Source organism: Equus asinus, chromosome 7, assembly GCF_041296235.1.
Source record: "Equus asinus isolate D_3611 breed Donkey chromosome 7, EquAss-T2T_v2, whole genome shotgun sequence".
Lineage (NCBI taxonomy): Eukaryota > Metazoa > Chordata > Mammalia > Perissodactyla > Equidae > Equus > Equus asinus.
In genome coordinates, this window is record NC_091796.1 from 63,881,720 (window position 1) to 63,907,545 (window position 25,826).

At 37.8% G+C, this 25,826-nt stretch overlaps 1 protein-coding gene across 3 annotated transcripts in view; it reads right to left on the reverse strand.

Annotated features, from left to right (window-relative positions):
- The window catches only part of TXNDC16 (thioredoxin domain containing 16), a 123,752-nt gene that overhangs the window by 38,791 nt on the left and 59,135 nt on the right, over positions 1-25,826 (reverse strand). For all 3 annotated transcript variants that reach the window (XM_044773584.2, XM_070513637.1, XM_044773583.2), the window contains 4 exons: positions 10,721-10,887; positions 10,269-10,326; positions 4,762-4,891; positions 784-927 (listed from right to left, as the gene is read on the reverse strand). In XM_044773584.2, the coding sequence (XP_044629519.1) occupies positions 784-927; positions 4,762-4,891; positions 10,269-10,326; positions 10,721-10,887 (499 nt within the window). The remainder of the gene's footprint in view (positions 1-783; positions 928-4,761; positions 4,892-10,268; positions 10,327-10,720; positions 10,888-25,826) is intronic.

Sequence of the window (25,826 nt, forward strand, 5' to 3'; positions counted from 1 at the left end):
TCCAAAGCATCCATATTTATATATATATAAAAAATAGATTTATGGGTTTTCCCAAAACTGCTATTTCTTTTTTTTTCTTTTGAGGAAGATTAGCCCTGAGCTAACATCTGCTGCCAATCCTCCTCTTTTTGCTGAGGAAGACTGGCCCTGAGATCACATCTGTGCCCATCTTCCTCTACTTTATATGTGGGACGCCTGCCACAGCATGGTGTGCCAAGCAGTGCCACGTCCGCACCCAGGATCCAAACCGGCGAACCCTGGGCCACAAAAGCGGAACATGTGCACTTAACTGCTGCACCACCGGGCCAGCCCCTGCTATTTCTTAATAAGAAATACCTTGGTGTACAGTACTCAATATTGTCTAAACATTTATGAGGGTTCCAAATGCAACTAATTTTCTCCATTCATCCTGGAAGGAATATATTTGAATGGCTATTATTTGAAGATAAAAGCAACAAACTTCCTATAAATCTATAAGAACTAATATAAGTTAAAATCATTCAAGTTAAAATCATTAACTTGAATCACAATAATTTTTCTAAATTAATAAGCTGAACATGTAGTTTAATCACTAACCTTCAATTTGTAAGTCAGACCAACATAATCAGTCTTACAAGCCCAGAATCCGCTAGAAGCAATGTTTCCATATGTGTAGTCTCCCTGGGACACATGAAAGCTATGTCATTTTACCACGTGCAATATACAGGATCAAAAATAAAACCTGCCTACTTTAAGCGTCCTAATATGTAATAGAGACAGTCTCCTCTAAAGGCTCATACTCACAACCAGCATAGAAAAGCACGATGCTGTCAGAAGCCATGACTGTCGCATTAAACGTCTCTTCTGTTAGTTCCACTGTGAGTTCCAAAGGTAACTGTCTCTTCCTATCTCTGTGAACAGTTTCTGCCACTTCATCATCTTGAATATCTAAAATGTTTGAAAACAAATTAATGTAAATATAAATGTATAATTTAAAATATTTACGCTCTTCTCCCTCCCCGGTGAGCATATGGAAATTTAGTACTTTGTAAAAACTTCTGAATTCATGCTATATTATTAAATGCACGATATTTGGAAAACTTTCTAGTTGCCTGGCTTCCTATCTTAAATGACTTAAATGAGATGCCTCCTGACTCAGAAACTGTGAAGTTTTAGTCAAGTCAAAGCAATTATTTAAACTTGTCTAGAAATAATATGAATATTACTATTTTGTTTGTAATAAATATACTAATTTATAATCCATAAAGGTCCTACCATACAAATTTGACAGTGCTTATTTAGCTCCTACTATAAGCTGAGCACCGTGATAGATACTAGGGAAAGTGGTAAACAAAACAACTATAGTCTATGAAAAGTCAGACAATAAACTAATCACTGAATAAATATATAATTATAAATTCTGATCAGTGTAAGAAAGGAGAAGGATACAGTGAGAGATTATAACAGGGAGATTTAGATTGGGAGATCCAATCTCTGCCAGGGAGAGAATCAAGAAAAGAATGTCTTAGGCAAAAAGAATAACATATGCGAAGGCTCTGAGACACAAAAGAGCTTAGCGTATGCTAGGTACTGAGGGACAACAAATTTGAGTAAAACAAAACGAGTGGAAAGAATAAACGGCATGAGAAAACTGGGGTAGGCAGTGGCTAAATCATAAGAAGCCATATGAGCCAAGAATTTTGGGTTTTATTCTAAGTGCATCCAGTTGTGGGTCAATTCTAAATATGTAAAAATTTATTAATTTAGATAGATACACAGACAGATGGACTGACCAACTGATGGACCTATCCATTTATCCATCCAAAAACATTTTGAATTTGTAAATATTCTGTTGGAAGTTTGTACACATTGCAAGCTAACCCTGAAGGGGCATCTAACTTGCTAAGAGACAAAGCTCCCTAGAAGAGTAGTCACTAGCTGAATATTAAAAGAAAAATAAAACTTAGGGAGGCAGTGAAGGAAGGCAGTGGAGGCATACAGAGCAAAGGGCACAGCATTTGCAAAGGCACAGTGGCATGCAAGAACATAATGCAAGTGGAAATGTGAACCCTGACTGGATGTCTAATGGTATTAAGGAATACTGTCAATGTTTTTAGATGTAGTAATAGCATTAATTATGTTAATTTTTAAAGGGGAATTCTTATACTTCTGAAATACACAGGGAAATACTTATGGATGAAATGATATGTTTGGGATTTGCTACAAAACATTAAGGGGAAGGCAGTGATTGAGCAGCATAGCCATGGGTGTCGAGTGGTTGGGTGAAGCCAAGTAATGAACACTAGGAGATTCATTCTATTATCCTGTCTACTTTATGGTAAGATTACAACTCTTTGTAATAACACAGTAAAAAGAAAGGAAGGGACGAAGTGAGGAAGACAATGCATTCAGAGAACTAAAGAATTATTCTCCATATTATTTCTAATATTATAAAATAAAACACTAGATCTAGAGTTCAGTGCATCTCAGCAATTTTCAGCTGTGTGACTCTAGCCAATCACCTAAGTCTCTAGGCCTCAGTGTTCAAATCTGCAAAACATAAGAGTTGCACTATGTTAATTTTAAGTCCTTTTAAATACCACATTCCATGACACTAAAAAGTTAAGTCCTTAATAGAAAAATTAATAAAGGCCTATTTCCTTCTCTACTGTATGTTTTTTCTTATTATTCACATATTTTCATTTTCCTGCTAGTCTTTTATTTCCCAATTCATCCTTTCTTCTCTTATCTTGTTCCAACACCTCCTTTCCCTCTTTCCTATTCACTCTCTCTTAACAAGCTACCTTCACTTGTAAATTTACTCAGTGCTCAGCTCTACCTTTCACCCTTTCATCAATACATTTGTTTAATTTTTTTTCACATTGTCCTTTTGTAGAACTCAGTCCATTTTATTCTGATTCATCCTGTGCCCATTTCCTTTAAAGGACATTTTTCCTTGTGTTCCATTCTCACATGGTAACAAATTCTTTCCTAATCCTCATCTATTTTTCCTATATAAATGGGAATAAAATGAGAATAGGCGGGAAATTATACATATATTGGCATAACATCATACAATATTATGGGCCAATATGGATTACGGATATAGGAAGTTAAGACCAAAACAACCACTACCAAAAAAAGAAACCCACCCCACAACAAAACAAAAAACAAAAGGCAAAGCTGTAAAAGAAACACCAGAACTAGGCTGCACAGAGAAGATAGGTAGAGAGTCAGAAGAAAGAGAAGGCAGCACCGGAGGGCAAACTAAGGCCAGAGTGTCAGAAAGCAATAGAGGGGATGTGGTAACCAGGAAATCTTGAAACAGGCAACTCCACTGAGGACAGGAATCTTATTCAACTGACATTAGGACAATTCCCCTGACTCTGAAGGTTGGAATATATGAACCATGACAGGAACAAAGCAGGGAGCAGGAGACCAGAACACAGGTCTGCCTATGTAATGACAACACTATGGAGGAGAACTCTGGCTTAAACCACGAACAAGTCTAACCTCTGTATGTCAGAAGAGAATCATGGCAATGCTCAAATCAAGAAACTGGTCACTGGTAAGAGTGAATGCTCAGAGCCCTTATTAAATTTATAATATATATTTTGATCATAATAATGAATGGAACTCATGAAAAGAATACGTAAATTACTTCTTTCTTGGGGCTCTTGATAATATACTATATAAAACATTCAAGTATTTACTAATGGTATACAAGAACAAACAAGACATAACCCTTGCCTTAGAGAAATTATTGACTAGTGGAGGAGAAAGTAAATGAAAAATTACTGAAGAGGACTGATGTTCACAAGTATCAGGAACAATAAGGACCAAAAATAAGACTTCAAGGGGCTGGCCCAGTAGGGTAGTGATTAAGTTCACACACTCCACTTCCGCGGCCCAGGGTTCATAGTTTCGGATCCCGGGCACAGACCTACCACTGCTTGTCAAGCCACACTGTGGTGGCATCCTACATAAAATAGAGAAAGTTTGGCACAGATGTTAGCTCAGCAACAATCTTCCCAAAGCAAAAAGAGGAAGATTGCCAACAGATGTTAGCTCAGGGCCAATCTCCCTGACAAAAAATTTTTTAAAAATATAAGATTTCAAGTCAGAATGCTTAAGTTCTAGTCCAGGTTCCACCACATGCCACTTGTGTGACCTTGGACAGATCACTTAATTCACCTACAAAATGAAGGTGACATCAGCTAACTCAGAGGATAACAATCAAAGTAAATAATGTGCAAAGGAATAGGCTTGAAAACTATAGAGTACTCCAAAAATGTAAGCAATAAGAGCAATAAAAAGAAAAATCGAAATAACATTAAAAAGAAGTATTAAAATGTTATTGAAATTTACTACCTATGTTGTTAACAATGAGATTTATTTACAACTACAAATACAACTATATTTATTAGAATTTCATTTCCTAATAGGAACAATAAAAATAAAATATTCTGTGGCTCCTGGGTCATTTTTAAACATGGAGTAGACCAGTACAGCTGCATTTGGAGGACAGAGGCACAGACGTGGAAAGCTAGAAGCCTGACATACAACAGTAAAAGGTATCACACTAAACAAAATATAGCATCCTTAACCTCTTTTCACCTAAACAACCTGATAAAATGTGATTCAAAATAAATTTCTTCAGGTTTCTTCATAGTTTTGAATATCAATACATTCCATGAGAAAGTTAATTCACTGAAATTTCACTGAGCTTATGGATGCTGAGCAGAATCGGGAGGAGAGTGTGAGCATCACAAAACCTATTACCTATATCTGGATCTTCCATGTCATGGTCTTCATCTTCACCTTCTTGTATTTCCTCAATGTGCATATTATTTTCCACATGGGATACTATTAAGTCAATATCATGTAACACCAAAAATTCGACCGGCACTCTCTAGAAACACATTAATTTTAAAAAACATGACTAAAATACTACAAAGCATTTTAATATAAAAATGTTTTACTTGTTTGACACTAAAACTAAACTAAATCTTTGAAATTCAATTTTAAAATTAAACAAATAAGGAAATTAACTCTACAATACTATGAAAAGTATCCAAAGCATACTTTCTATAAAGATAGTGTGCACTGCTGAAAAAGAAAAGGATGGCAAAAAGGAGGAACTGAAAGTCTCACTTGCTTCTTGTCACAATTACATTATACTGAAATCTGAGACATTTCACACATAACAGCAAGTCCTACCTCAACATAAAATGGAAATATACACAATTACTGCAAACAGGGCCAATAGAAATTATTTTGATATTCCACAAAAATATTCAAAATAATACTTCATCTAAAATAATTCTATGAAAAAGTTCAATTGCCTGTTTAGCTATCACCATAAAAACACTATCTTCCCCTAGGTATTTTAAGAACACCAAATTCTATTCCACTGAGATTATTCCAATAAAATATCTTTCACTAATACCCATCTATCACATTTTAAATACATGAAGTTTCATGTCACTGGACTATTTTAGTAAATTACCTCTGACTATAACTATACATTAGAACAAAGCTATAGAAGAGCTGCAAGTGTGTCTGTTCTTTGATATCACACAGCTTCATCTTTTTAATATTACATTCAAAGCAAGCAATTTTTTAGTCCTGAAAAAACATAATGGAGCTAAAAGGAAAAGGAATCAAAATCAATGAAACTTAATTTGTTCCAAATATACATAGAAATTGTGGTGAACCTTTCATTGAAGTATAACATTCACACAGAAAAGAACACAAATTATAAGTGTACAGTTTGATGAATTTTTACAAAGTGGATACACTTACATAACCACTGCACAGACTGACCAGCACACCCAGAGGCCATCTTCTTGCCTCTCCCTGTCATCACGTTCCCCAAAGGTACTCACTACTCTGACTTTCATCACCACCTATATAGTTTGCCAGTTCTTGAAATTACATAATGGAACTATACAGTTTGTACTCTTTTTGTGATGGCTTCTTTTGCTCAACATTATTTGTGAAGTTGATGCATGTTGTTACATATAAAAGAAGTTTATTCGTTTTCAATGTTGTAGAATATTCATTATATGAAGATACTAGTCTTTATTTACTTATTTATCCATTCTACTGTGCATGGACATATGTTATTTCCAGTCTGCAACTACTATACATAATACTGCTACAGACATTATTGTAGCTGTCTTGTGGTGCACACATATAAGCATTTCTGTTGGGCAATACTGAGGAATGGAATTCCTGGTTTGTATGATTATACATACCTTCAGCTTTAGTAAGCACTACCAAACACTTTTCCAATTTTCATTGTACCAATTTTTACTCCTACCAGCATATATGAAGGTTCTTGTAACTCCACATCCTTGTTAACACTTGGTATTGTTACCTTTTAAAACTTCAGCCATTCTGGTGGGTGAGTATTGGTATCTCTTGTGACTTCATTTGACTACCTACCTACAGTTTATTTGCTAATTGGAAAGGGGAAAATGTGTCTTATGAAAGAGAGAATTCGCTGTCTTCACCTTAACTCAGAGATCAAACGTGGCATCATTAAGTGAGAAAAACAGACATCATGCACTTTAGGATAAGATGGAACATAAAGAAGCACTATGAATTATTCTTACACAAAATGTTTAATGGAGCTAAGCAATCTTAAATCTAACTTCCAGTCTTTAGAAAATATAAGAAAACAGAGGAATAAGGCAGATAAGAGCAAAAGGAAACAGACAAATCCAGAATAGAGAAAAACTGTCCCCGTTTACCCCAAAAGTCATTGTCATGGGAAAAGGGGGAAGGGAGAGCTAAGATATTAGATTAAGAAACATACCAAATGCAATTCACAATCCTTGACAGGATTTTGGTTCCCAAAAACCATCTGCAGATAATAATTTTTGGATGAGAAAATATGAACACGGACTGGCTATAAGATTAGGCTATGATATTTAGAAATTTTTGTTAATTTTGTAAAATGTGATAATGAGACTGTGATTATATATAGGAAAACTACAGCAGTGTTTAGAGATACATACTAAATATTTATGGGTAAAATGTCATATCTGTAACATTCTTTGAAATGCTTCAGAAAAAAAACATAAACAAAACAAATATGACAAAATATTAATTGTTGAATCTAGGTAGTAGGTATAGCCAGCCCTGATGGCCTAGTGGTTAAGATTCGGCGTTCTCACCGCATTGGCCTGGGTTCATTTCCCGGTCAGGGGACGACACCACCCATCTGGCAGCTGTCAAACCGTGGTGGCTGTGTTGCTGTGATGCTGAAAGTTCTGCCACCGGTATTTCAAATACCAGCAGGGTCACCTATAGTGGACACGTTTCAGCACAGCGTCCGGACTAAGACAGACTAGGAAGAACGACCAGGCCACCCACTTCTGAAAACTTAACCCCATGAAGAGCAGTGGAGTACTGGCTGATATAGCGCTGGAAGGAGAGAGGACAATGCAGAAAGATGGGCTGTACGCAGGGTCGCCAGGAGTCAGAATCAACTCGACAGCACTAACAACAAAGGTAGGAGGTACATGGCTGCTCATCCTATTTTTCTTCCTACTTTTTAGTATTTTGATTTTTTTTAATAATAAAACCTTTAACAAATAAATAGAAAGAGCTTTTAAAAACTTATATACTAAGACAGATCTTAGACATTAGCACTATTCCTCATAAGACCATCCTAATACGCCAAAGCCCACTCCTCTCCACAGGGCCTCTGCACTTGTGTTCTCTGCCTAGAACACTCCTTCCCCACTATCCGCAGGCTCATTCCTTTGCTTTATTGTCACTTATCAGTGAGGTCTTCCATGACAACTCTCTCACCTTAACTTGATTTATTTTTTCTGTTGCCCTAACTCCATCTGACACTCTCGCTGTACCTGTTTTGCATCTGTCTTCTGGCACTAGTATATTAGTTCCATGAGAGCTAACTTGGTTTTGTTCGCTGCTGTATCCTCAAAGCCTAAGACTGTGCCTAGAACAAAGCAGGCACATAATAAATACTTAATGAATAAATGAATATTAGTGGATATTTATTGAACACTTACAATGTGGTGGACCCTGTTTTATGTAAGCACTTTACATTATGTCTTTCAATACACTGACCAACAACTTTTAAAGGAGGTATCATTATTATCCCCACTTTATGATGAAAAAAATGGAGACGTACAGAAGTCAAGTAATTTGCCCAGGGTTAGAAAGTAGAATTTGAACTAGGCACTATGATTATATAGAATGAACCCAACACTATATTGCTAATCACTGCCAGAGGGGAAAAAAACTACCTGAAGAGCTAACGCAAATACTAACAAAAATGTTTTATAGCTCCCATTATACACTATAAGGCTTATAATGTAGTAATACGAGTATACAATACTATCTATACAACCAACACTAGTACTTTAAGGGACCTTCAAACCCTTTGTCTGGAGAGGTCCAGGAAAAGGAGAGGGAAGGGATGATTATACGACCCTAGGATCAACATTACTGCCCAGATGAGAAAGTAAAAACGGATGTGCACTGAATTCAATAGAGAGAGTCATCGAAAAGCCTATTCTATCCTTTACAAAAATCATCTTTGCAGGGACAACTACCTACTATATAACCTATCTTACCTTACACTCTACAAAATTATTTGCATTATATTTTAACAATTTATTACATCAAAACTGGGAAACCAGCATAAACTTTAATTCTTCTATAAACCTATTTCCAAATAGCAAATATTGCAATTTCTCATTTAAGGATCTTTATCTACTAGCAAAAAATGGCTTCAGAAGTATTCTTTCCACTACCTGGCCAAAAAGCAGAGCATACGAACCCCATACTATACATATCTGAAAAATACTACAGTTTTCAAAGTATTTTCCTATTTGGTCTTATAAAATTTTTTGTAAGTTAGAAAGGGAGGTTTTATGACTATTTCACAAATGAGAAAACTGAGCTTGAAGAAGTTGATTCATTTATGTGGTCCCAGAACTAGAAGGAACAGAATCCAAGTCTTCTGATTCTTAACCCAGTATTCCTGCCATAGACTTAGGCAAGAGAATTAAAGTTTAAATTGCCTAGTAGTTCATAACATACTAATCAATTTTTTAGCATATGTATACAATATTTAGAAAATGTTTGGAAATAAAGAGTTCTTAATAATTAAGAAAAATTTAAGGAAAAAGGGGATATTAATAAAAATTTACAAAGGAAATATAAATGGCCAAGAAACCTTCAAAAGTTCAACCTCAGACATGCAAATTAAAGCAGAACTGTTTTTGTCTATAAAAAAAATTTTTTTAAGATTAATGCTCAGTATTGACAAAGGTGTATGAGAAACAAGGAATTTCAAACCCTGCTGGTAAAAATGTAACCTTCCTGGAGGGCAGTTTGACAATGTATTTTAAAAATCTTAAAAATTCTCATTTTGGGGCCGGCCTGGTGGCACAGCGGTTAAGTTCATGCACTCCGCTTTGGCAGCCCGGGGTTCGCAGGTTTGGATCTACACACCACTCATCAAGCCATGCTGTGGCAGCATCCCACACACAAGATAGAGAAAGATTGGCACAAACGTCAGCTCAGTGACAATCTTCCTTACCAAAAAATAAATAAGTTCCCATTTCCTCTGACAAATTTCACTTCCAGAAATTTAGCCAAGGAAAGAATCAATGATGTTCAAAACAGCGCATAAATGGGGCAGGCCCCGTGGCTGAGTGGTTAAGTTCATGTGCTCTTGCTTCAGCAGCACAGGGTTTCACACTTCGGATGCTGGGCACAGACATGGCACCACTCATTAGGCCATGCTGAGGCGGCGTCCCACATAGCACAACCAGAGGGATCTACAACTAGAATATACAACCATGTACTGGGGGGATTTGAGGAGAAGAAGGCAAAAAAAAAGAGAGAAGAAGTTGGCAACAGTTGTTGGCTCAGGTGCCAATCTTTAAAAAAAGAAAAAGACAGTGCACAAAGGCAGGCCTCATAGCACAATAGCAAGTATATAAATATAATTTTTGGTGAAAAGTAGGATATATAGCATCTTCATTTTAATTAAAAATTCTAATTTTTAAATTAGGATCCTAATTTTCTTAAAAATACATATATATGTAAATATACATGAACCTTGGAAAAGAGCTAGACTAACAAATGAAAAAAGCACAGCAAAATGTTAACAGCAATCATCACTGAACAGCGGCAATATATAGAATTTTTCAGTAATAAACCTATATTACTTTAGGACCACACGTATTAACTTTCTTTAAAGAAGCAGACTGTGTAGACCGACGCATAAAGGGACTGACCTCTTCTCTTTTGAAGACCACATTAGTGTGCTGAGGAATGTCCACTGCCAGAGAGTCCCTGGTTCAAAACGGAAATAAACATTTATATTGCTAATTGGAAGAATGACAGGCATCCAGGACATCAATCTACAATAGAACTGTAAGTTCTCACACTAAGAAAGGTATATGACAAAAGGATTACCATTTAGTGAGTCTGAGAAATTTTACACTTAACTACAGACCATATTTTCTAGTCTCCATCTTAATCTACATCTTCATCTAACAAAGTTTAAAGGTCTAAATTTTAATCAAGCTAATAATTAATGTATAGACTTTAGCCTAGCAACTTTCTAACTATATTAGAATCTATTAGAAATTCGAGTTTATTTACAAGTGAATAGATTACCATATTTAAAAATGATAAGATTATTAGTATTTTGCTAAATATAGTGAATATTTCACGTTTAACATACCTCATCAAGAGTAGAACTCCTGCCTTTCCCAGAAGACGCCAAGCAACCCATTCTGCGGTTCTTCTGTCAGCTTCATATGTAGCTTGTTGACTAACAATAAAAACCAGCGGTAATCCTAGTTGGAGGTGAACAGTTGAAACTTGTTGAGGATCTTCGGCAACTTCAGTCTTCATTTAAAAAAAGAACAAAATGTCTTCACTATTCCAAGATTTGGATTTAACCCTGCTAATTCTTATTAATAAAGTCATGAGTAAAAAACAAATCTGTGAAATAAATCCAACATTAACAGAAATGGTCTCATAATTTCCTAAGTTTAATGCTCCCAATGTACCCACATAATTTAAGCATTATCAAACTAACAAATTTTTAAGGAGTTAAACACGAAATTACAACCATAAAGAATACACATATTATAAAGAAACAAAACAATAAATAAAGCACTATGGTACTGATAAATAGATATCTATTTCAAATGAAACAGAACAGATAAGTAAGGAGTAAATTCTTTGATATAAGAATTTAACATATAATAAATAACATTACAGAACAATGAGGAACATCTGAGTTACAAAAGCAGCTTGCATACACACATCTAATTTCACTCCCTCCAGATATCCCAGGAAAACTACAGCAGTAGGATTTTTTAAAAAAGATAAACTTACATATGCAAAGAAAGAAAACCAAAAGGCAGCAAAATTTTGGAAGCTGAAGAACAGAATAATAACTGACTTAGGAGAATTTACAAAGCAAAACTCTAAGCCAAGAGAGGGAAAGCTAAGAAACAATTCAGTTTTAACTGCAAATCCTAAAATTGCTCAGGAACTGTCAGTGCCTGGTATCTCTGAAACTGGGAGGGTGAATGGCACAAAGGCTCTAAAATAAGGAGGAATAGGTAAAAGCTTTGGAGAAGCAATTAGATCCCGAGATTCCCCTCCCTAATGCCATGAGCTTAGGCAACCGTCCCTCCCTCACACCAGAAGAAATCTGCGGGAACTTCAGGAACAGGTGAGAATGTGAATACCATGCCAAAAGCAGGCCGATTAAATTACCAAAGGCTGGGACACTCCCCAGGCCCTTTCCCACTCAATTCCCAGAATGCTAGCAGCCAGACTTCTGTCCTCCAGCAGACGACTGGAACATGCTTTTCTGGGGATCTTGAACACCCGTGAGGAAAAGCCTAAAGGTACCAACATTGGAGTTCACCAAAAAGCAGCCCAGGTCCGATAACCCTAAGGAGCTCAGAGTTAACAAGTCCCATCTACATTGTCAGAATTTCCAATTGGCTTTTTAGTTTCATATTCTAATCAAGAACAGATATCCAAGAAGTAACAAACATCTGAGGAGAGCCTCTAACATGAAAGACAGAGACAAGGACAAACAGAAAAATAAGTAACAGGGAGGAAACACAGACTACGCAGGAAGAAGCAAGGTTCAGAAAACCACCACAGACAAGCTCAAGGAGATGGGAAGACATTGCATCCATAAAGAAATGGAAAATAAAGTTAAACAAATCTGCCAGAAAGTACAGCAAAAGATAGATGGAAAACAGGGGAGGAAAAAGATAATAAAATTGAAGGAGGTCCAACATCCAAATAGGAGTCCCAGAAAGAAAGGAGAGAGAGAACAGAAAGGAACAAATCGTTGCTGAAATAAACACAAGTTTCCCACAACTGAAAGACATGAGTGCCAGATTGAAGGAGCCCACCGAGTAACCAACATAGTGGTTAGAAGCAGATACACAGAAAGATGCATTCTTGCTAATTATGAGGATTAAAAAATCCTAAAAGCTTCCAGAGGGAATCCTATATTTACCTATGGTAGGCAGAATTCTAAAATGGCCCCCAAGATTCCTAGTATACAAATCTTGTATAATCCCCATCCCTTGAGCGTGGTTGGGACTCAAGAGGACAGCCATTCCCTTGATTAAATTACATTATATAAGACTCTGTCTAGCACAATGGAGTGAGATTGCCCTGTTGGCTTTGAAGGAGGAAGCTGCAATTTTCTGAGAGGACCATGTGACCAGGACCTGAGAACAGCCTATAGGAGCTGAGAGCAACACCAACCAACAGCTAGCAAGAAGGTGGGGACCTGAGCTACAATCACTTGGAACAAAACTATGCCAAAACTTGAAAGGGTAGAACAGCCTGAAGGAGTAGAAGAGCCTGGCTTCTTCTGTGTACTTAAAGAACTAAAAGCATTTCAGCTTTACAACATGAAAAGGGGGAACAGGTAGTAAGTCTAGAGATACAGCAAGGTGCCTAATCATTAAAAACATGTAGAGCCTGCTAAGAAAGTAGGGCTTTATTCTGTAAATTAAATGAAGCCATTTAGGAATTGTAAGAATTATTGTAACATGATCATAAATGTGTTTCAAAATTATCACTCTGTCGGCAATAGGGAGTATGAATTTAAAGGGAGTGAAAATCGAGGAATAGAAACCAGATCAGTTACTATAACTAAAATAGTACATATGAGAGATGGAAAGGACCTGGATTAAAGTATTGGCTGTTAGAATGAAGAATTCTTAAGATATTTAAGATGTAAAACTAGATGCAGGAAAATGCAGGAATTGAGAAAGATTTCCCAGGTTTCTGTCATGAATGACTGGATAGTAAATTAACCAAGATAATGGAGAAAGAACAGATAGTGGACAAGGACAACACATTAATGTTAGACATGTTGACCTTAAGGAGGGACACATCTAACTAGGAGTTAGAGATATGAGAGATCTATCTAATTAGTAGTTAGATACATGGGACAGGAACTCCAAAGAAACATGTGACCTGAAAATTCAGATCTGAGAATCAGTATAGTTAATGCCACAGAAACAGATAAGATCACTTGGAGGGTATGTTCTAAGCATCCATCATTGTGTATGTAGGAAAGCACCCCAAAACCTGATGCTTAAAATAAGAAGAATCATTTATTTTGTTCATATATCTGCAAGCTCATCTCTGCTCCACGTGACACTAGTGGGGCATTTCCATTGGAGGCCGATGATTCCACTTTAAAGATGGCTCATTCACTGGCTAGCAAGCTGTTGCTGAATACGTGTTATGAGCTCAGCCAGGGCTGTGGGCTAGAGGCTTTAGGCTTTTCCTCACGGTTGTTCAAGATCCCCAGAAAAGCATGTTCCAGTCATCTGCTGGAGGACAGAAGTCTGGCTGCTAGCATTCTGGGAATTGAGTGGGAAAGGGCCTGGGGAGTGTCCCAGCCTTTGGTAATTTAATCTTCACATGGGCTTCTCCTCAAGCTTAGTCTCACAGCAAGTAGATGGGTTTCAAGAAAGAATAACCAAAGAGAACACAGCATTTTGTGACATACAGTCTCAGAAGTCACATATCACAACTTCAGCCTAATTCTATCGGTCAAGGCAATCACAAAGGCCCAACTAGGTTCAGGAAGAGGGGACACAGATTCTACCACTGCATAGGCACAGTGATAAGGTCACATGATAGGAAGAGCTTATGAGTTGGGAGATACTGTTATTGCCATCTTTGGAAAATATAATCAAAGCCTGATACATTGAGGTTTTGGGGAGTGAGTAAGGATTGAGTGTATTTTGCAAGTGGGAGGGATGTGAATTGTTGTAGTCAGTAGTCTGCCCTCTGGCTGACAATAATTCACACTCCTTTCCCATGCAAGATACACTCATCTCCAAGACTCCTAAAGACTCATATCAGACCTTGAGATCAGCACACAGTCTAAGACCTCATCATCTACATTCAGGTCCAGGTGAAGAGGAGGCTCATCTAGTGGGGTCCCTTGGGTATAGCTCCTTGAGAACTATTCCTCTCAATCTGAAGACCCTTGAACTAAAGACACAAATTACTTGTCCCCAATACATACTCAAGAGACAATGATGGAATAGGCACAGGATAACCACAATATATACTCCTTTGCTAAAGGGGGGAAAGGAGGCACACAATAGTCACTAGTGCATAGCAATTCTGAAGTCCATCCAGACACATGTTGCCAGTTCCTTGATTAGGGCTCAGTCCTACTCCCTAAGGGTTGTTCTCTGAGGCTCTTGGTTACAAACTCTGGGCTCTTGGTCTGTCCTCTATCTCATCCTTTCTTGTTTACAAAAAGCATTCTGTGTGTGTGCAGCTGAGCAGATTTCTCAGCCTTTTCCTGCACATAGAAATTTGGGGATCTAAAGGTCTCTTTTCTTTTTGTATTGTTTCTGTCCCTTCCTATACAAGCTTGTATAATTCTTTCAAAACACTGTGGTTTCTTAATTAAAGTTATAACCCATTCCATTAGACAAAAGACAAAATCACTAATGTTCTTGATAGGTAGAAAAAGTAATGGAGTAGTATCATAAAAATTACAACTAGTAATTTTATGTCTTTAACAATATGGTATATTTTTATATATGTATTATATATATATTTAATACATATAAATTAATGTAAGACAATATATAAAAGTGACAGAGGGGCTGGCCTGGTGGCATAGCAGTTAAGTTCGCACACTCTGATCCAGCGGCCTGGGGTTTGCTGGTTCAGATCCCAGGCATGGACCTACACACTGCTTATCAAGCCATGCTGTGGCAGGCATCCCACATATAAAGTAGAGGAAGATGGGCACAAATGTTATGTCAGGGCCAATCTTCCTCAGCAAAAAAAGAGGAGGATTGGCAGTAGATGTTAGCTCAGGGCTAAGCTTCCTCAAAAAAAAAAGTGACATTCTTACATTGGGGTGGGATCATCAATATTTGTCTAAAATTCATATATTACCATTAAATTACTTAACTGAGAAAATAAATTTCAAAAAAAGATATAAGAAGAAAAAGGATTATGAGAGACCACTATGAATTATACACCAACAAACTGGATAACTTAGAAGAAATGGATAAATTCCTAAAACATACACCTACCAAGACTGAATCATGAAGAAAAAGAAAACCTGAACAGACATTAACTAGTAAGGAGATTGAATCAGGAATCAAACACCTTTCAACAAAAAAAAGCCCAGGCCCAGATGGCTTCACTGGAGAATTCTGCCAAACATTTAAGGAAGAATTAATGCCACTCTTTCTCAAGCTCTTCCAAAAATAAGAGGAGGGAACACATTCAAACTCACTGTATGAAGCCAACATCACTCTGATAACAAAGCCAGACAAAGTTATACAACAAGAAGAGAACTATAGATCAATACCCCTGATGAACACTGATGCAGAAATTCTCAAGAAAATACTAGCAAACTGAATTCAACAGCATATTGAAAGCATTAAACACCATTACCAAGTGGGATTTATCCATGGGATGCAAAGTTCAACATATGAAAGTCAATAAATGTAATATACTACATTAATAGGACAAAGGACAAAAGTCACATGATCATCTCAATTGATGCAGAAAAAGCATTTGACAAAATTCAACACCCTTTGATGATAAAAATACTTAACAAACTAGGAATAGCCTTAAGGAAATCACCTCAACATAATAGAGGTCATATAGGAAAAGCCCACAGCTAACATCATATTCCATGGTGAAAAACTGAAAGCTTTTCCTCTAAGATAAGGAACAATGTAAGGATGGCTACTGTTGCCACTTACATGCAACACAGTATTGGAAGTCCTAGCTAGAGCAACTAAGCAAGGAAAAGAAAGAGCATTCAAATTGGAAAGGAAGAAGTAAAATTATCTCTGTTCACAGATGACATGATCTTGTATCTGGAAAATCCCAAAGATTACTCACACATTCACACACAAGAAACTGTTAGAACTGGAGTGACCTGAGCATCATGGCAGAGTGAGCTTGCCCAGGACTCTCTCCCCTCCAACATACAACAAAAAGGAGCAACAATATTCCAACAGAAAATATTCTAATAGCACAGGAATCCTTGAGAGTCATGGCAGCCAAACAATGGAGGGCAGAGAGGCTGGATGCCCCCTCAAAGGAGCTGTAACAGAGTAAGAGAGAACTTTGCTCCCTCCCCTAAAGACTGGGATTGCTGCCACAGGAGACTCCGTGAGGGAAGGAGTGTCGAAGGGGTCGTGCATCCCCGGGATCACCCAGGACTCCCAAGAGCCCTTGAAGCCTAGAGGAAAGCCCTCTAACGGGGCAAAAGTTTTTGCGGGGGGTACCTCATCAAGCCAAGACCCCAGGAGACCAGATAGTGAGAGCTGATAGGGAAACTGGGTAATGCACCAAAAGAAAATGGCCCCCTCCACCCACACTAAGCCCGCCATCTCAGCCGAAGGAGGAGGGCTCAAAATACACGGCTCAAGACCCCCATCCAGTGGCAATAGGCTATAACCGCAACTGAATAATATCACAATGGGAAAAATCTACACTTCCAGCATCCAGCAATTCATCAAATCTCCAGACCAGAGAGAATATGACAAGCACCCAGAATTCAGTCCTGGGGATGCATAAAAAAGTAAACTAAATGACAATGAATTCAGAATAGCTATCATCAAAAAACTCAATGAGGTTAAAGAGAATATAGAGAAACAATTCAATGAGTTCAGGAGCTACTTCACAAAAGAGATTGAAACTATAAAGAAGAATCAATCAGAAATACTAGAGAAGAAAGACACAATGGAAGAGATAAAACAAAATACGGATTCCCTGAAAGCTTGTGTGGACACCATAGAAGAGCGAATCAGCATAATCAGAGATAGACATGTTGAATTGCTCCAGACAGAGGAGGAGAGAGAACTGAGACTAAAAAGAAATGAAGAAAGTCTCCGAGAAATATCCGACTCAATCAGGAAATGGAGCATAAGAATTATAGGTATCCCAGAAGGTGAAGAGAAGGAGAATGGAGCAGAAAGCGTGTTCAAAGACATAACAGCAGAGAACTACCCAAATCTAGGGAATGAGAGGGAAATGTGTATGGAGGAGGCTTTCGGATCTCCTAGATTTCTCAATGTAAAAAGACCTACAGCAAGGCATACAGTAGTAAAAATGGCAAAAATGAATGACAAAGAAAGAATACTCAGGGCAGTAAGGCAGAAGAAAATAACCTACAAAGGAACCCCTATTAGGCTTTCAGCAGATTTCTCTGCAGAAACCTTACAAGTTAGGAGAGAACGGAATAACATATTCAAAACTTTAAAAGATAAAAATCTTCAGCCAAGAACACTGTATCCAGCAAAAGTATCCTTCAGATATGAAGGAGAAATCAAGTCTTTCCCAGACAAACAAAAGCTAAGGGAGTTCATAGCCACGAGACCTCCCCTTACAAGAAATCCTCCAGAAGGCCCTCATATCTGAAAAAAGAAAAAAAGGGAGAAAGGGGTCACAAAACACAGAGTAAGGAGACAAATAGGTAGACAGAAGCAGAATAGGATAGCAAATACTCAACTATACAATTAGGCTAAAGGGAAGGAAAACACCAAAAAGAAAGACAATCTTGTCACTTTAGCCTCAAACTCACAACACAAGTTGGAATAAGAGATGAGAATAATAACTTAGAAGGGGAATAGGAAAGGGACTGAATCAGTTTAGAGTAAGGAAATAAGAGGTCATCAGAAAATAGACTATGTTATGCATGAGATTCTGAATACAAACTTCAGGGTAGCCACTAAACTAAAAAGCAGAACAGAGACACAAAAAATAAATAAGGAAAAAACTAAGAAACACAGCATAAAAAACTGCAGAATTCAATGGGTAGACCAAAACACACGGGAGGAGAAACAAAGGAAATGCAGGGAAACAAGAAAATGAGTGACATAATGACAGCATTAAGCCCTCATGCATCAATAATCACCCTCAATGTAAACGGACTGAACTCTCCAATAAAAAGACACAGAGTGGCAAGATGGATTAAAGAACAAGATCCAAGAATTTTTTGCCTCCAGGAAACACATCTCAGCTCCAATGACAAATACAGGCTCAGAGTGATGGGGTGGAAGACAATACTCCAAGCTAATGGCAAACAAAAGAAAGCAGGTGTTGCAATACTTATATCAGACATAGTAGACTTCAAGATTAGGCAGGTTAAGAGAGACAAAGAGTAGCAATATATAATGATCAAAGGGACACTACATCAATAAGAAATAATACTTATAAATATCTATGCACCCAACACAGGAACACCAAAGTTCATAAAACAACTATCTACAAACCTAAAAGAAGATATCAAAAATACCACAATAATCGTAGGGGAGCTCAACACCCCATTCACATCATTGGACAGATCATCCAGACAGAAAATCAGCAAGGAAACAGTGGAATTAAATGAAAAGCTAAAACAGTTGGACTTAATAGACATATATAGAACACTCCATTGCAAAAACAGAAGAATGCACATTCTTCTCAAGTGTGCACAGAACATTCTCAAAGATAGACCATATGTTGGGAAACAAGGCACGCCTCTATAAATTTTAAAAAACTGAAATAATAACAAGCATCTTCTCCAACCATAATGCTATAATTTAATTACAAGACAAAAGCAGAGAAAGGGACAAAGATGTGGAGACTAAACAATATGCTATTGAATAAGCAATGGATCACTGAAGAAATTAAAAAGAAGGAATCAAAAAATATCTGGAAACAAATGAAAATGATAACATGCCATACCAACTCATATGCGATAAAGGAAAAGCTGTATTAAGAGGGAAATTCATCACAATACAGGCACACCTTAACACAACAAGAAAAATCCCAAATAAGCAATCTCAAATTACACCTAACTGAATTAGAGAAAGAAAAACAAACAAAGCCCAAAGTCAGCAGAAGGAGAGAAATAATAAAAATCAGAGCAGAAATAAATGCTATTGAAACAAAAAAGGCAGTAGAAAGGATCAATGAAGCAAACAGCTGGTTCTTTGAGAAGATAAATAAAACTGACAAACCCCTAGCCAGACTTACAAAGAAAAAAAGAAAGCTCAAATAAACAAAATCAGAAATGGAAGAGGAGAAATAACAACAGACTCCACAGAAATACAACGGATTATAAGAGAATACTATGAAAAACTATATGCCAACAAGATGGATAACCTAGAGAAAATGGATAAATTCTTGGACTCTTACAACCTCCCAAAGCTAAGTCAAGAAGAAATAGACAATCTGAACAGACCAATCACAATGAAAGAGATTGAAACTGCAATCAAAAGCATCCCAAAGAATAAAAATCCAGGACCCGAGGTTTTCCAGGGGAATTCTACCAAACTTTCAGAGACGGTTTAATGCCTACACTTTTCAAGCTATTCCACAAAATGAGGGAAGATGGAACACTTCCTAAAACATTCTATGAGGCCAACATCACTCTGATACCAAAGCCTGACAAAGACAGCACAAAAAGGGAGAACTAGAGGCCAATATTGCTGATGAACATAGAGGCAAAAAGTCTCAACAGAATTTTGGCAACCCGAATTCAGCAACACATCAAAAGGATCATACATCACGATCAAGTGGGATTCATACCAGGGACATGGGTAGGGTCCAACATCTGCAAATCAATCAGTGTGATACACATCAAAAAAAGAAAAAAAAGATACACCACATCAACAAATTGAGGAATAAAAATCACACGATCTCCATAGATGCAGAGAAAGCATTTGACAAGATCCAACAGCCATTTATGATAAAAACTCTTAACAAAATGGGGATAGAAGGAAATTACCTCAACATAATAAAGGCCATATATAACAAACCCACAGCCAACATCATACTCAATGGGCAAAAACTGAACGCCATCTCCCTGAGAACAGGAACAAGACAAGGATGCCCTCTATCACCACTCTTATTCAACATAGTGCTGGAGGTTTTGGCCAGAGCAATTAGGCAAGAAAAAGGAATAAAAGGAATCCAGATAGGGAGGGAAGAATTGAAACTCTTGCTGTTTGCAGTCGACGTGATCTTATATATAAAAAGCCTCAAAGAATCCACAGGAAAACTATTAGAAATAATTAACAACTACAGCAAAGTTGCAGGGTATAAAATTAACTCACATAAATCAGTAGCATTTCTATACTCTAATAATGAACTAACAGAAAAAGAACTGAAGAACACAACACCACTCACAATCACAACAAAAGAATAAAATACTTTGGGGTAAATTTAGCCACAGAAGTAAAAGACCTAAACAATGAAAACTAGAAGACTTTCCTGAAAGAAACTGATGACAACATAAAGAGATGGAAAGACATTCCATGCACATGGATTGGAAGAATAAACATAGTCAAAATGTCCATCCTACCTAAAGCAATCTACGGATTCAACACAATCCCAATCAGAATCCCAATGACATTCTTCACCAAAATAGAACAAAGAATCCTAAAATTCATATGGGGCAACAAAAGACCCCGAACTGCTAAAGCAATCTTGAGAAAAAAGAACAAAGCTGGAGGCATCACAATCCCTGACTTCAAAACATAATACAAAGCTACAGTAATCAAAACAGCATGGTACTGGTACAAAAACAGGTGCACAGATCAATGGAACAGAATTGAAAGCCCAGAAATAAAACCACACATCTGTGGACAGCTAATCTTCGACAAAGGAGCTGAGGGCCTACAATGGAGAAAAGAAAGTCTCTTCAACAAATGGTGCTGGGAAAACTGGACAACCACATGTAAAAGAATGAAAATTGACCATTCTTTTTCACCATTCACAAAAATAACCTCAATATGGATCAAAGACCTAAAGGTAGGTCCTGAAACCATAAGGCTTCTAGAAGAAAATATAGGCAGTACACTCTTTGACATCAGTATTAAAAGGATCTTTTCGGACACCATGTTTTCTCAGACAAGGGAAACAATAGAAAGAATAAACAAATGGGACTTCATCAGACTAAAGAGTTTCTTCAAGGCAAGGGAAAACAGGGTTGAAGCAAAAGAAAACAACCTACCAATCGGGAAAAAATATTTGCAAGTCATATATCCGACAAAGGGTTAATCTCCATACTATATAAAGAACTCACACAACTCAACAACAAAAAATCAAACAACCTGATCAAAACATGGTCAGAGGACATGAACAGACATTTCTCCAAAGAAGATATACAGATGGCCAATGGGCACATGAAAACATGCTCATCATCACTAATCATCAGGGAAATGCAAATCAAAACTACACTAAGATATCACCTTACACCCGTTAGAATGGCAAAAATAACCACAACAAAAAGTAACAAATGTTGGAGAGGCTGTGGAGAAAAAGGAACCCTTATATACTGCTGGTGGGAATGCAAACTGGTGCAGCCACTATGGAAAACAGTATGGAGATTTCTCAAAAAATTAAAAATAGAAATACCATATGACCCATCCATCCCACTACTGGGTGTCTACCCAAAGAACTTGAAATCAGCAATTCCAAAAGTCCCATGAACCTCTATGCTCACTGCAGCCATATTTACGATAGCCAAGACATGGAAGCAACCTAAGTACCCATCAGCTGATGATTAGATAAAGAAGATATGGTGTATATATATATACGATGGAATACTACTCAGCCATAAAAAAGGATAAAATCACCCCATTCACAACAACATGGATGGACCTTGAGGGTACTATGTTAAGTGAAATAAGCCAGATAGAGAAAGACGATCTCTGTATGACTCCACTCATATGTGGAAGTTAAACATGTAGACAAAGATAACAGATTAGGGGCTACCTGGGGAAAGGGAGGTGGGGGGCGGGCACAAAGGGTGATGTCGTGCACCTACAACATGACTAACAAACAATAATGTACAACTGAAATTTCACAAACTTGTAAACTATCATAATCTCAATAAAAAGTTTAAAAAAATTGTTAGAACTAATTCAGCAAAGTTGTATGATACAAAATCAAGACTCAAAAAACTGTTGTATTTCTATACACTAACAATGAACAATCTCAAAAGGAAATTAAGAAAACAGTCTCATTTATAATAGCATCAAAAAGAATAAAATACTTAGTAATAAGCTTAACAAAGGAAGCAAACTATTTGTACATTGAAAACTACAAAACATTGCTGAAAGAAATTAAAGGCACAAATAAATGGAAAGATATTATTCCTGTTCACGTTCATGGATTAGAAGATTTAATATTGTTAAAATGTCCATACTACCCAAAGTCATCTACAGATTCAATGCAATGCCTATCAAAATCCCAGTGGCATTTTTTTCAGAAATAGAAAAACCATCCTAAAATTCATATGGAACCTCAAAAGACTCCAAATAGCAATAACAATATTGAGAAAGAGCAAGCCTGGAGGCCTCACAGTTCCTGATTTCAAAACATATTACAAAGTTACAGTAATCAAAATAATGCAGTACTGGCATAAAGACAGACATATAGACCAATAGAATAGAATAGAGAGCCCAGAAATAAACACTCACATACATGGTCAACTGATCTTTGACAAGGGTACCAAGGCTACACAATGGGGAAAGGACAGTCTCTTCAACAAATGGTGCTGGGAAAATTAGATAGCCACATGCAAAAGAATTAATATGGACCCTCATCTTACACCACATACAAAAATGAACTCAAAATGGATTAAAGACCAAAACATAAGACCTGAAACTATAAATCCCTAGAAGAAATATAGGGGAAAAGCTTCATGAAGTTGGAATGAGCAATAATTTCTTGGATATAACACCAAAAGTGTAGGCAACAGAAGAAAAAATAGATAAATGGAACTAAGTCAAACTTAAAAACTTCTGCATAGCAAAGGGAATAATCAACAGAGTGAAAAGGCAATCTACAAAATAGGAGAAAATATTGCAAATCATATATCACATAAGGGGTTGATATCCAGAATATATAAAGAATGCCTGCAACTCAATAACAAAAAAACCCACAAATAATCAATTAAAACATGGGCAAAGAACTTGAATAGCCATTTCTCCAAAGAAGATATACAAATAGCCAACAAGCATATGAAAAGATGCTCACCATCACTAATTATCAGGGAAATGTAAATCAAAACCACAATGAGATATCCCCTTACACCCATTAGAATGGCCAGTACCAAACAAACAACAACAAAAAACCCAGAAAATAATAAGTATTGGCAAGGATGTGGAGAAATGGGAACTCTTAGACACTGTTGGTGGGAATGCAAAATGGTGTGACTGCTATGGAAAACAGTAGTGAGGTTCCTCAAAAAATTAAATTTAGAACTACCATATGATCCAGCAATCCCATTTCTGGGTGTATATCCAAAAGAATTGAAAAAAAGGACCTCAAAGAGATATCTGCACACCCATGTTCACTGCAGCATTACTCATAATAGCCAACATGTGGAAGCAACCTAAATATCCATCAATGGATGAACTGGTAAATAAAATGTGGTATATACACACAATGAAATATTACTCTTAAAAAAGAAGGAAATCCTGATAAACACCACAACATGGATGAAACTTGAGGACATTATGCTAAGTGAAACAAGCCAATTACAAAAGGATAAACACAGCACGATTCCATTGATAAGAGATCTCTAAAGTGATTAAACTCATAGAAAGTAGAACAGTGGGTGCCAAGACTAGAGAAAGGTGGAAACAGAGGGTTGTTTTTCAATGGGTACAGAATCTCAGTCATGCAAGATGAAAAAGTTCCAGAGTTCTGTTGTATAACAACGTACATATAGTTAAAAATACTGTACTACACATTTAAAAATTGTTAAGAGGGTAAATTGATGTTATGTGTCTTTTACCACAAAAGAAAAGAATATAAGACAACACTGTAAGGCACCAACACCTTACTATGAATTATTGTACACTGCCACATGAGTCCTCAAGAAATAACAGAAGCTAAATGAATAAACCATAATAGCATCCTATATAATTACCTACATAAAAGAGTAAGTTTATTTGTGGTCACACACAAGAAATACCATACAACTGAAATCTCACACTGATGTAAACTATTATGAACTTAATAAAAAAAAGTTTAATGCAAGTGGCTTGGATCTGAGACAGAAATCTATCTCAGATGCACAAACAAAAATAAATTTAGAGTGACGTCAGAATCGCGGCACAGTGAGTTGTTCCCTTTGTTTCTCCCTTCTAAGTTACAACAGTGGGACATCCATTGACCAACAAAGGACTCCCCGCACAGCACACCAGAACACCCAAGAGATCCATACATCTATACATCTTAAGGTGGTTGGACTGGACCTCCAGGAGGCAGTGGAACTAGTGAAGCAGCCCCTCCCCCCTTCCCCAGCAGCAGTGATCCCAAACGTGGATGCTCTTGGCAGAGGCAGTGGTGCCCTGATCTGAGGTTTCAAGGAGCACACTGGCATGTCCTAATAGCCACAGGCTGCAGGAGCAGACAATGCACTCATGGCTAAGTGCCTACCCCCACGACAGTAGCAGGCAGCACACACATCCTGAGGCTTCAGGACACAGAGCAGTGCTGGCAACCCAGCCCCCTCCACCACCCTGTGCAGTGACACGGGTCTTTCCAGCAGTGGGGACAGCCCCAAAACGTGGATATCCCTGGCAGGGGCAGGGTGCCCCAACCTGAGGTTTCAGAAAGCACACTGGCACACACCAGTGATCAGAGGCTACCGCAGCAGCAATGACACTCGCAGCTTAGCCCCTACCCCCAACCCAGCAGTGGCAAATGGCACACACGTCCTGAGGCTCCAGGACACAGAGCAGTGCCGGTAACCCAGCATCCTCCCTCTCCCCCAGCAGTGGCACCACTCTTTCTAGCAGCAAGGTCTGTATCCAAAATGCAGATGCCACCATCAGGGGTGGTGATGCCCTAACCTGAGATTTCAAAAAGCACATGAGCACATGCCAGCAACCAGAAGCTGCAGGAGCAGCAACAGCACTCACGGATTAGCCCCTGCCCCTCCCCCAGCAGCGGCAGGTGGCCCCTCTGACCTGAGGCTTTAAAAGCCACAGCAGAACCCATACCCCCAGTGGCAGCACCCCTACACTGGCCCTAACAGCAGCAGGGGCTGCACAGAAGACTCTGGGCCCCTTGCAGCAACAAAGACACCCATGAACCTAGTGTCCCAGGTAGCAGTGCTGCCAGCACCACCAGACAACCTGAGAACAGAAGCACCCAAGCCCATGGAGAGCCCACAAAGAGCCAGTGAGGGAATGCAAGACCAAGGCAACCCCAGAAGCAGCACATGTGGTTGCAACCCAGGGACCCCAGTGGTGGCATCCAGGACTGCAGTGACATCATAAGCAGCAAGT